Here is a 12,515-nt window from a genome sequence, read left to right on the forward strand (position 1 = left end):
AGGTACTCTGAGTGCAGTCACGACGGGCGGGTTAGGGAGAAGCTGGCGCCGGGCCTCCACCTCCGCCTCGTCTGACTCCCAGCACGACCCTGAGGGTCCGCAGGGCCAGCCCTCTCATGCAGACTCGTAACTGTCCCTGAGATCTTGGCAGAGACCTTTGATCCAAAATTCGCTTTTCCTATTCTTTGCTGCCATGTGAAGCTGAAGTATTTTATTACACAACAAAATGCTTTCTATAAGCTTTTTAATGTTTCAAAATAAAAACTACAAAACAAGTTATTTTTCACCTTTTCCAAGTGAATGACATTGAAATTAATGTTAGTCTATCACTTAAATTATTTTTAAATTTGTCAGTTGTTTAACTGAAATAATCTTTAATTTTTAGGAAACCGAATGGATCTTAATTTCTTGCCGCTAACTTTTTTTTAAGAAGTAGAACTAAGTTTCAGCCATCACCCATTTTCTCTGCCCTACCCGTTTTTCAAATGTGTTTTATCTGTGTATTTCCTCCCGGAAGCTCTGTTAAGAATGGTTATTTATGATTGTGGCAAACATGAGAGTCTTCCTGCCAAACCAGTGAAAATAATACCAGCATATTGAGTTTAAATCAATGTTTTGCTGCATTCTGCTGATTTCTATAATCTGCTAGTATATTTGTTTTCTTTTCTTTACTTGCAGGTAACTACCAAAAAGCATTGGATACTTACAAAGATATTCACAGGAAATTTCCAGAAAATGTCGAATGTAAGATTATATTTTTGTAACTTTGAAGGGATAGAAGGCTCTCATATTTTATGTCCTAATATGTAATAGTTACCTTTCCTGCAGTAATTGCACATATGAAAACCAACCTATAATTTGTGGTACATATGTTTAAATATGTGGTCATAGGATCAGAAAGTTTGACTATGGAAGTACACGTTTTAGAGAATTTAACTGTTAATGGGTTTAAATATACCACTGAATTCTCTTCAGCAATAAACAGATCTATATTTCAAAGCTTTCTGATATTTTAAGAATAAATTTTGATTTGTTGATTTTTTTAAAGTTCATAAACTATGGCATTTTACAGAAAAAGCATTTTTTTAAAGCAAAAATAAACAAATGGGACCTAATCAAATTTAGAAGTTTTGCACAGCATAGGAAACTGTAAACAAAACAAAACAAAAAACAATCTATAGAGTGGGAGAAAATCTTTGCAAACGATGTGACTGACAAGGGCTTAATTTCCAGAATACAGACAGCTCATGCAACTCAATAACGAAAAAACAAGCAACCCAATCAAAAAATGGTTAGAAGACCTCATTGAAGATGGCCAATAAGCACAGGAAAAAATGCTCAGTATCGCTAATTATCCAAGAAATGCAAATCAAAACTACAATGAGGTATCACCTCACACCAGTCAGAATGGCCATCATTCAAAAGTCCACAAACGATAAATGCTGGTGAGGGTGTGGAGAAAAGGGGACCCTCCTACACTGCTGGTGGGAATGTAGTTTGGTGCAGCCACTGTGGAAAACAGTATGGAGGTTCCTCAAAAGACTAAAAATGAGGGGGAGGAGGGTAATAGTGGTAGAGTGTGTGCTTAGCATGCATGAGGTCCTGGGTTCAATCCCCAGTACCTCCATTAAAATAAATAAATAAACCTAATTACCTCCTTCCCCTCCAAAAAATAAAGTAAATAAATAATTAAAGAAAAGAAAACTAAAAATAGACTTATTGTATGATTCAGTCATCCCACTCCTGGGCATATATCCAGAGAAAAGTAATTCAAAAAGATACATGCATCCCAGTGCTCACAACAGCACTGCTTACAACAGCCAAGACATGGAAGCAACCTAAATGCCCATCAACAGATGACACACACATACACACACAGAATGGAATACTACTCAGCCATAAAAAGAATGAAATAATGCCATTTGCAGCAACATGGATGGACCTAGAGTTTATTATACTGAGTGAAGTAAGTCAGACAGAGAAAGACAAGTATGTTTTATCACTTATATGTGGAATGTAAAAAATGACATAAACAAACTTACTTAAAAAACAGAAAGAGACATTCAGATACAGAAGGCAAACTTATGGTTGCCAAAGGGGAAAGGGGTGCAGGAGATAAATTAGGAGTTTGGGGTTAACAAATGCACTCGACTATGAAAATAAATATAGAATAGATAAACAACAGGGTCCTCCTGTACAGCACAGCTCTCATTGTGAGCAGAGTGCTTTTCTGATGAACCCAAAAGGACACTTAAGTCTTAAAATACATCCTTCAGTTATCAAAAATTGGCCTACTCTACAGAATTACAGATGACCTGCTAAACTTCAGAAGACATCTACCAAAAACAATGATTTTTATTTGATATTAAATATTCCAAAGCCACTCTTTCTAAGGATGGTAGATAAGAGAAATAGTTGAGTATCATTTGTAGGAAATACAAATTACCTTCTTACTATAAATCATTAAGATAAATGTGTACATAGGCAGTTTACATAGTAGTAACGTGTGACACCGTAGATGCTTTCAGTGCCATTGCTTCTGCAGTACAGTGATGGCCGTGAGTTAGTCACTATTTACAGACTCTGAGGGCTGACTGCAGTGGTGGTAGACAGCGCTGTGAAGTGGCGGAGAACAAAACAGACCTGCGCAGGGCCTGGACTCGAGTGGGCAGAGAAGGCAGTAAACAGGCAAGCAGTCTGTCGGGGCCGGAAGTGGAGTGAAGGAGGAGGGCTCCGCGCCGACGGGGGGCCCACCTGAAGGGCAGGTGGTCAGAGTCCCTGTGAACCCTCTTCCCGGGAAGTCAGTTCTCCAAGGGCCAGGGACGCAAAGTGTAGTTATTTTCCAGAGAAACAAGCCCTGCCTGTGAGCGTCGTTCCTGCCTGTGTCCCAGAAGACCGACTTGACTGATGTGATGTACTTTGAACACTGGGAGAATACGTTCCTAAAAATATTTTTCATCATTTAGGTCTACGTTTCTTGGTTCGTCTCTGCACAGATATTGGATTAAAGGAAGTTCAAGAATATGCAACAAAGCTCAAGAGATTGGAAAAAATGAAAGAAATCAGAGAACAGGTATCTTATCTTAGTCAAAAACTGCTGTCTCAATTTTCAACATGTCAGCCTTCTGTGGCTCAGCTGAGTGGTGTTCGGGCTTCTGTCAGTAAAGTGGAAATTACTTTTCTGCTCTGGTATAAAAGGAAGAATAACTAAAATTCTGGTTTTAGGATAAAATTGTGTTCAAAGACAGTTTTTTAAAAAAAAGTTGGGGGGCACTAATTAGGCTTATTTATTATTTTGTCCTAGTGGCAGGACTGGGGGTGCTGTACCACTGCACTGTACCCCCCCCCCAAAAATGAGCTCTTAGTGGGAGAGAGTCCAATGGAGTCAGTGTAGTCTTCAGTGGGCCGCGTTTTCCCTAGCACGGAGTAACACACGGGCTAGTTCACAGGCTTAGCTTCCACTGGGAAGTCCTTGCCCGTGGACGCCAAGAGGTGTCACTTGTGTGACAGAAGCGGTTTTTGTCGAGCTGCTCCGTTACATCAGGGCGTGGCTCTGAGACTGACACTGGCACATGGGGGCTTTTACGTGTGTTTCTGTATTCTGTGCAGTGTTTTTACTTCTGAAGAAGAACAGTCTGTCCTAAGTTTGAATATTTAAAAGTGTAACATGATTTCCGAGTACCTGCCTTTGTTAGAAAGAAAATATATTCTTTAGGCTTAAACTTTTTCCTTATTTGCTCTCAAAATGTGGTTATCTTGTTTTTGCTTTGAAGATGTGATCTGATTGTTTTATTCTCTTTTTTAAATTATCAGTTGTAAGAGAATTATGAACACCACATACATTTTTACCTTAAAAATCCTATAAAACATCAAATTGTAGTAAAATACCATGCTAGGGTACATAGTTAAAACCTACTGTGAAGATCAGTTCCGCGTACCGATTGCTAATTAAATTAGATAGCCTGTGTGAAAACTTTGCAGAATTAAACAGGTATAAACGGAGGTTCAAATTATCATCATACTCACTACTACATTTGTTTCATTAAGAAGAATCAGAAAAAAGTATCTATTCAAACCATGAAATTCTTTGGAACCCAAAACTAGTTATGTGAAGTTACTTAGTACAGAACCCGGGATGCATGTGGAAATCGTGGAAGGCCTTGTAAGTTTACCCGTCCGCAGTTTGTTAACCACACGGAACAGTGGACACAGCCACGTGAGACTGCGGGTCGTGTGTCCAACCCTCGCAGCTCGTAACCCTCAACAGGAAAGTGGGCAGGCGGGTGGCATCTCTGACGTCCCCGACGCCCCCGGTTGACCCCTCCCACACCCGGGGATGTCCCTGCAGCTCTTCACCAGGGATCCAAACTCAAGCTTCAGGAAACTTCGACTCCAGGGAATTCCGGGAAGTGAACTGGAGGGGTAAAGACAGAGCGGTCCGCTTTAGAGAGACTCGGGGTGCCTCTCACACGGCCTTCCCTCTCCCTCGGGGCGTCTGGCCGCCAGGGACGGCCAGTCCCCTTTCTGGCTCCCTCCTTGGCGCCCACCTCTCCCGCCCGCGCTCCCGTGCGCACGCGGGCTCGTGAGCCCCCCCCCCCCCCCACCCGTGGCGGCTCAGCCTCGCTTCCCTCCGTCAGGCCCCTGGGCCCTCGCTGACCGGCCACCCCGTCTGCTGCCTCGCCGGCCCGACCTCGTGCTCCTCTGCTCGCCCAGAGGCTCCTGTGCCGTCACTGGGAGCGCGCCCGCGCGCAGACTCGCGCGGCTCCCCGGCGGCGCGTCCAGATCACCCAACGTCCATCCCACGCTTAGCGCCCGGCCCTGCCTCAGCCGTGCCTCCGTCGTGGCGCTGCGCCCTGCCCTCACTGCTCTGCGCAGGCGCAGCGTCGCTGAGGCGTCCTCCGGCCGCGGCTCCGAGTATCCTGCGCGCAGACGCCGTCGTTAGTCTTGCCTTAGGTCGCAGCCCTGACCCCCGAGGCCGCTCCGGTTTCCTGGAGATCAGTTTCTGTTACCCTCCACTGCCCCTCGTTAGGACTTGCAGAGGTGTTTTCCTGGTGTTTCTCACTTATGTTTTGCTTTAGCACAAGGTGGAGGGGAAATCAGTGGAAAAGGCCAGGCCTAGGAGAGCACAGGCTGAAAGGGAAGACTCGAGAGCTGCCTTCTCGGGGAGTTACCGTCCCCCTTTGTCTGTCCTGTGTGCGGGCAGGCCCTGCTTCCCGGCTGTTGCGCACAAGACACTAAGAACCACGAACGATAAACTGCCTGTACGTCAGTGAAATATATGTGTATATGCATATGTAGCTGCAAAAGAGTCACGAAGACAGTGTCCCGAGCCGAGTCCTGAGCTAAGGGTGCTGTCCTCTTCACCTTCTTGTGACTTTAGTGTAAAACCTCAGCGCTTTTCCTGTGTAATTAGCCTTTCTTCATAAAACCGCCGCTGGGGCCTGCGTTGCACCTGTTGGGCAGGTGTGTCTGGGTCTCCTTCTACGTTTCCACCTTGCTAGTATTTGCTTTCTAGTTGGCGACTTCCTGCGGTCAGTCTGATTTTTAAGTGTTTCTTGCTGTGGCTCTGTTGGCCTCTGTGTTTGTCAGAGAGCTCTTCCATACTGTTAATTGGAGACATTTTGTGAAATAGTCATGTAGTTGGAACCAGGGGTATCGTAGATAATCACGTCACACCTTTACCTGCAGCTGCTGAAAAGAAGGCAGCAGGGACCCCCGTCTTGTCCCTTCCTCCCCGCGAAGTGCTGGTAGTGGAGACGTTGGGCAGCAGGGAGGAGGGGAAGTCGGATTGCTGGACGGCCTCTCCTGCTTCCGGCTGCAGCCTTGCTTGCTCCACTTTGTTAGCTGCTTAACTGGCACCGGTGACAGCAGTAGCTCACACTTGAACCTGACAAGTGCAGGACAGTTCTGAGCAGTTTACGGGCAATGGCTGACTTAATCATCGCCGCAGTCATCCTGTGATGTTGGATATGGCTTTATCATCACTGTTGTTTAAGATGAGAAGACTGAGGCTCGTTGTGGCTAGGTAACAGCCACTATGTGGTCACACAGCTACTGGGGGCAGACTAAGGTTCAAGTCGAGGCAAGCTGGCTCCCAAGTCCAGACCCCTCACTGCTGTGTCCTGCCGTGTTATGAATAGTAGGCAAGGCTGGTGCAGGTAATTACTTCCCTCTATATATAGTCCATACTTTTTCTTCTTTCTTTTTTTTTTTGTTGGGTGTGGGTAGGTAATTAGGTTTATCTGTTTATTTAATGAAGATACTGGGGACTGAACCCAGAACCTCATGTCTGCTGGGCACACGCTCTTCCTCCGAGCTATATTGCTCTCCCCACTGAGACTTGACTTTTTCTGCATCCAGAAAAGTTGGTAATTCAAACCATGGCTTAAATTAAAATGGGCCTTGCCAGGAGCTCACCGGATCCTGACCGGGAGCTGGGGTCTCAGAACAGCCCTTCCCAGTGTGGTCTGCGGGCCAGTCGAACTTCTGGGTCAGCTGGGCGCCCCTTAGAGTTACAGGTACGTCCTGGGCCCCACCCCAGACCTCCAGCCCTGGAATCAAAATCTCTGGGTATGGATGGAGTCCAAGAACCTGTGTGTGTGGTTTTCAAACCAGTTCTCCAGGTAATGCTTTACTCACGAATACCTGAGAAGCACTGATCTAGAGTTCTGCTCCCAAAGCGTTACCTTCAGATGATCCAATTACCAGCTCAGGACGCAGGGAAAAAACACAAAGTAAATCAGGCCGTTGACTTCAGAAAACTGCTATAAAATGGAAAAGGACTTGTGCAGACCTTGGAAGGAAAGATAAACCGGCCCAGGTTCTTGGGGTCAGGATGAAGGATCTCCCCAAGGCCCTAACTCCTGTTTCAGGTGTTAAAGCTAGAAGTTTATTTCTCTGGACTGGCTTTTCAGAGAAGTGCGTCCCCTTCCTGGAACTTGACAGAGATGACTGTTTTCCCCTTTGCGCTGGGCCCCCGGTCCTGAACAGGGAGCGGGCTCCGCATGTTGCTCACAGGGTTGGCGGGGCACATCTGGACACCACAGCCCCACGCAGGGCTGCTTCGTAAGAGATACTTTGTGTTTCTGCTTCACTGAACATAAAAATGTTTGCTGCGAGGAATTATGTCAAACTTGATTGTATGTGTGGAAAAAGAGCAAAGTGGGAATCACGGGCCCTGAGGGTCAAGGACATGAGACACGAGGAGGAGGGGGTCAGCCCAGACCAGGGAGAATGAGGGGACAGGAGAGGCTGTTAGGGGTCAGCCCAGACCAGGGGCGGGTGAGAGGACAGGAGAGGCTGTTAGGAGGCAAAAGAAAGCGGATAAAGAGCTAACTTACACAATACAAAAAGTTCAATTGCCCATCCAAAAATGAAGTATATTAATAATTTGTTCCATTTTAAAAACCAAATTTCTAAATTTTCAAAATACTCAAAAAGAGAATTCCTGTTCCAATACTTGCTGTTTTTTTCCCCAAAGAAGTCAATTTCAGGAAGTTCTTTCTCTTGGCCAATTTCAAATGACATGTGACATTCAAAACTAATATAAAAAGTAGTTGGTACTTGTCCCCAAAGTTCCAGTATTTACCGAAAGCTAGGTGAGCAGAAGCCCTTTTGGTTATATTTCCTAAAAGGAAAAGGATTTTGTATGAAGATCTCATAAAGGCATAGCTTTAAAATTGACTGTACAGGAAAAATGCAAAATATAAAACATTTACATATGCAATGAAAGCTGCAAGAATTTTATGTGTGACTGCATCTGCAGAATCCAGAAGGAATACAGAAGCTGACGCAAGTGATGTTCATCCTTGGTATCAGATGAGGGGTTCCTGGGCGTTGGCCACGTTTTCCAGGGTGGGGTTCCCGTGGCGTATTCTGTTGGCCGTGTGGAGTCACCTGTGTTGGTGCCTCCGTTCATCAATTCAGGAAGCGCCTGCCATGGACCAGGTGCTCCAGCTGCTCGCGGCCTGGCGGGAGAATAGAGCGAACACGAGACACCACGTGTGCAGGGGCAGCTGGAGGTGGGGATCGGGGCTGGTTCCTGGAGGCCCGGAGTCTGGAGTGCAGACAGGAGGGGCGGCTGGGTTCGTGGATTCTCTGCAGCTGCAAAGAAATGTCTAATTCTGTTTTCTCTTGAATTTGAAGTCAGCCAATCTTCTCAGGGATCCTTAAATAGGTAACAAGTGACTGCTCCTAGTTCTAAGACAAAAACCTGATTCCCATGGAATAAAGCCTTATTCAGTGGACAGAGCCCTGGGCTTCCCTCCTGCCTTGACTGTTGGTCAGCTCTGGGCCTTGTGCCCTCACCTGTGGGTTGAGGAGGGGGTTCCAGGTGGGCGCTTCACACACTGTCTGTGGTGCAGGTGTGTTTTGTCCCAGTCTGTCACTGATGTTGCTGGAAAATGATGCTGTACTTGGATGTCAGAAACCTCAGATTGCTGTGAAAGTTCAGACTGCCCTTGCATCTTGTGGTCACTCCTGGGGCAGGTGACAGCGAGGACGCACCAGCTCCCGGACAGGGCTCCTGTCCCGTTGCAGGAGAGGGTGTCTGCCGCACTTGGCCGTGTGCTGGTGGTGGGGGCAGGCTCACAGGAGATGTCCCTTCTCCCCGTGCCCACCTGCTCGGTTTGCTCCTCTGTTCTACTGACAGCTGCTCCTCCGGGTGCTGCCTTCCCGCAGTTTTTTTCCCAAAATGGGAATGGCATCTTTTTTTCATATTATTAAAATGTTCTTCTAAAAATTCGGGTAGATTACTTTCATAAGTAATATTTTAGCATTTTTAGCCTATTAGCATTTTGGTGCTTATCTTCCCAGGCATTTTTACAAATATATACAAATATCAATACATATTTTTTAATGGAACTTTTTTCTACCAAAAAAAAGGTATTATTTACAAAAATACTGTCTTACAATCTGCTTTTCCCCCCACTTATCAAAATGACATGGAACGCTTTCCGTGTCGGCAGGTGCAGCTCCCTGCCCTTGTTGTCCCCATTCCATCAGTTTCCTCCACATGGTGGTGTTGATGTGATGAGAGGCACTTTGTCGACCAAGCCGGGGTGGATTCCCCTGGACTTTATTGGGTGTTGAAATGCTGAGAAGGTGGCAGAGTGTCTATCCTCCTGGCCATTGGCACCCACCCCTGCCGAGAGCCAGGTGACATGTTTCGCAGTCGCTGCCCACGCCCCAGACTGCGCCTGCCCTGCGTTTGCTGTAGGGGTGGGGGCTGCAGGCCTCCATCTGCACTGGCTGCTCTGAACACATTTCTGTTGTTGGGCCTATTTTGTAAATCTTTATCGAAGCTGTGTTTCTGTTCATTGACTGCTGCCATCTCTGAACCAGCCATTATACATTCAAGGACTAGCAGCCTGACTCAAGGCAGATTCAGCATTAATACAGAAATTCTTGGGCAAACACAGAATAACCAAAAAATATAAAAAGGAACCTAAGAATGTCAGAGCTCAGAGATATTTCTCACGTTTGAAGGTTTGTATCTGAGAAAGTAGACTGCTGGACAGGCCTTAGGCGTCTTGTGAGGTTAAAAGTGCCTTTACTACAGAAGCTGAGTTTCAGAACACCGTTGACCTCTTTCCCCTGACATAGTTGAGGTCTGGTAGTGTCAGGTAAACAGCCCCTTCTCCTCTTCCACCCCCTTCAGCCACTACTTTTCCAGGACCTGAGCTTTCACTTCTGGAAAATACTTGGTATGTAAGTTGTCTGCAGAAGCAAGGGCGACACTTTTATTCCTCGGTGCCGTTTGCACTGTGTGTTCAGTAGGACTCACTTCACCCTTGACTTGCAGGACAGCTCAGTCCCTCTCCCGGCGGGTCTGGCTCTTGGGCAACTGACGCTCAGTCGGAACCCAGCCTGAGGACAGCAGGGGCAGGAGGTGGAAGGGTGCACAGTAATGCGCGTTTTAAAAATCAACATTTAGTTATAGTCTCTCTCTGTATAATTACATATATAACATTTAGTTATATTTGACCTTGAAGGAGTATATTCTTTCTAACGTGTCTTCTTGCTCCAGCGCACAAAGTCTGGCCGAGATGGCAGTGGGGGTTCCCGCAGCAGGAGAGAAGGGAGCGCTGGCAGTGGTGAGTCCCCCTGTTCCCTGAAAATGCTTGGCTGGATGGGTTTCTGTACACAGGCTTCTGGAAACATCACGAAACAGTCTAGAAACGTCCCATTTGTTTGTTGTATACACAGGAAAACTTTACTTACTCCAGTTAATTTTATAAGCATCAGTCTGGTATGTGAACAAGTATTTGTAAATGTTAGTGGACGTTAGGTCTTAAGTAACCACACCTGTTTCTGCTAATTGGTTAATAGGCAAGTTCACACTGGACAGATTATCACAGATGACCCCTACTAATAAGGTTTCACTGTGCTGCATTTTAAAAATCTCCACTGCAAGGATGCGCCAGGGGAGGTGAGGTGGTCCCAGACAGTGGGCCGCCCCGGGCCCCTGCACCCTCAGTGCACAGCAGCGCCAGGCGGGCATGGGGAGCCGCTCTGGCCGCGGCCAGGCCCTGCGTGTCTCTGACCAGCCGCACACGTGCTGTGGGTGATTCCTGCCTGTGGTGTCGTTACTTGATACGAGGGTTTGTTAAGTTTTTTCCCCTTTTCCCTGTCAACAAAATCTCCCTCCTTTCCCTACCTTAGGAGGCAGTGCGAGTTACATTTAGGGGAAACCTGGTGGTTTCAGGGAAACTAACCGGAAGAGTGAGTGCTGAGCTGGGGTCTGCGTGTCCACTCCCACCGCTGCTGTGCACGCAGGGCCCGCCTTCACTCTGCTGCGCCTGTGATCCAGGATCACGACACAGACGGGTGTGCCCCTGGGCTTAGGTGGCCTTCTTCCATTCAGTCACTGACTAGACGCACACTGGGTGCAGACGCCCTGTGCTGGGGGCCAGGGACACAGGGACGGATGGGACACGGTTTCCTCAAGGAAATCAGGGTCTGCTTGGAGGGACTTGCAATCTGATGCTGCTGAGAGAGCTGCCTGGTGTGTGCGGATGCAGCTGGGATGAGGCAGTCCCCGAGGTGGGAGCTCAGTTACTGTCAGCGGGGCATCTGGTCCCGGCAAGACCTCTAGATTCCCCAAGAGTCAGTCCAGCTGCTCCCGCTGAGTCCACAGTCCTGGCCTGTGGCCCCTGGGCCCCAGGGGCCATCACCCAGAGCTTGAGAAGTTGGTAGGAGCAGCACTGAGCCTGAGTCCCATGTGTGCCAGGGCAACCTTCCCAGGTGGTGGGGGACACCAACACCCCCGTGATGCCTGCCTCTTCTGAATTGATCATCCCCTTAAGGAGTAATTGTCTTGAGTACCCCCAGGGAGCATCAATTATTTACTGAAATTCAAGGACTAGACTCCCATCCTTAAGGGCCCTCCCCTCCTCTCTAAGAACCAGAAGTTCAGAGGAACCAACCAGTTACTCCCAAACCCAGCCACCAGCTGCCCAGTGGCCCGGGGCTTTCCCTGGCAGTCGAAGGCTTGTGAAGTGTTGCTCGAGTTCCCCAGACAGCCGCACCTGAAAATCTATTTCGGAATCGCAGGCCCTCCTGGCAAGATGCCCTCAGGACCACTGGGCAGGTTGGTGCTGAGCTGGGGCACAGGGGAGGGTGCCATCCACCCCAGAAAGTGTCCCCGAGGACACCCACACCCACCTCAGGAGGGCCAAGGAACACCTCCGCCACCCACCCTCCTCCTGGCTCTGCCAGCCCCTCGGGGTGTCCCCAGACTCCTTAACCCTGCCGTTCTGTGCCTGGCAGCCCTGGTCAGGGGGTGGAGGGACCCCAGTGCAGCAGGTCTGAGAGTGAGTGCAGGGAGGTGCCTCTCTGTGGGAAGGTCACCTCTCGGGCGGCCTCCTGCTCTTTGCACACATTTCCTGCCCTTGTCCAGCCCAGTTCAGCCCGACGGGGCAGTTCTGCTCACAGATGAGCTTTGTTCTCAGAGTCCAGGCTCTGGGGCGGAGCCCTCCTGCAGGCTGGCTGGCTGCCAGTTCTTTTGGTGCAGGTTTAAAGCAGCGCATGGTTATCTCTCTTCTGACACTTGCCTTTTTGTTCTGTCTCCTGACCCCTGGGTGTCACATCACCCCAGATGCCTCTGCTTCCTCCCGCAGCCCTGTTCTCTAACCAGAGCTGAGCCGGGGGCCTCCGTGCCGGGGACCTGCTCTCTCTAGCTGTCATAGGCCACAGGCCAGCCCACCTGGCTCTGAGGTCTAGGGCCGCCATGGGGATCGCCTGCCCTCTCCCTCGTTTGCCTGGTGCGGCCTCCCCGGAGCGCCCTTTGCAGGGCCTCCTCCCCACACACCACCCGCTGCGGCCACTCTGTGGCCCTGACCATCTGTCCTGCCTGTCAGGAACTCCGGTACAACCTGCGTGTTACAGGGAGCCTGGCCCCCCCATCCTCCCCTCTGCCCTGGATGCCCAGCCATGCACAGGTGCGTCCAACATGGAAAGGTTTGGCCAGTGTTTCTGGACTGGACCCACCACTGAAACAGGGGAAAGGGATGAAT

The 12,515-nt window shown here is 48.7% G+C and overlaps 1 protein-coding gene across 4 annotated transcripts in view; it reads left to right on the forward strand.

The window, feature by feature from the left end:
- IFT88 (intraflagellar transport 88) overlaps window positions 1-12,515 on the forward strand; it is a 57,270-nt gene that overhangs the window by 42,874 nt on the left and 1,881 nt on the right. For all 4 annotated transcript variants that reach the window (XM_074377887.1, XM_074377890.1, XM_074377888.1 and 1 more), the window contains 3 exons: window positions 679-744; window positions 2,967-3,073; window positions 10,028-10,094. In XM_074377887.1, coding sequence (XP_074233988.1) covers window positions 679-744; window positions 2,967-3,073; window positions 10,028-10,094 — 240 coding nt within the window. The remainder of the gene's footprint in view (window positions 1-678; window positions 745-2,966; window positions 3,074-10,027; window positions 10,095-12,515) is intronic.

Source organism: Camelus bactrianus, chromosome 14 (genome assembly GCF_048773025.1).
Source record: "Camelus bactrianus isolate YW-2024 breed Bactrian camel chromosome 14, ASM4877302v1, whole genome shotgun sequence".
In the NCBI taxonomy this organism is placed as follows: domain Eukaryota; kingdom Metazoa; phylum Chordata; class Mammalia; order Artiodactyla; family Camelidae; genus Camelus; species Camelus bactrianus.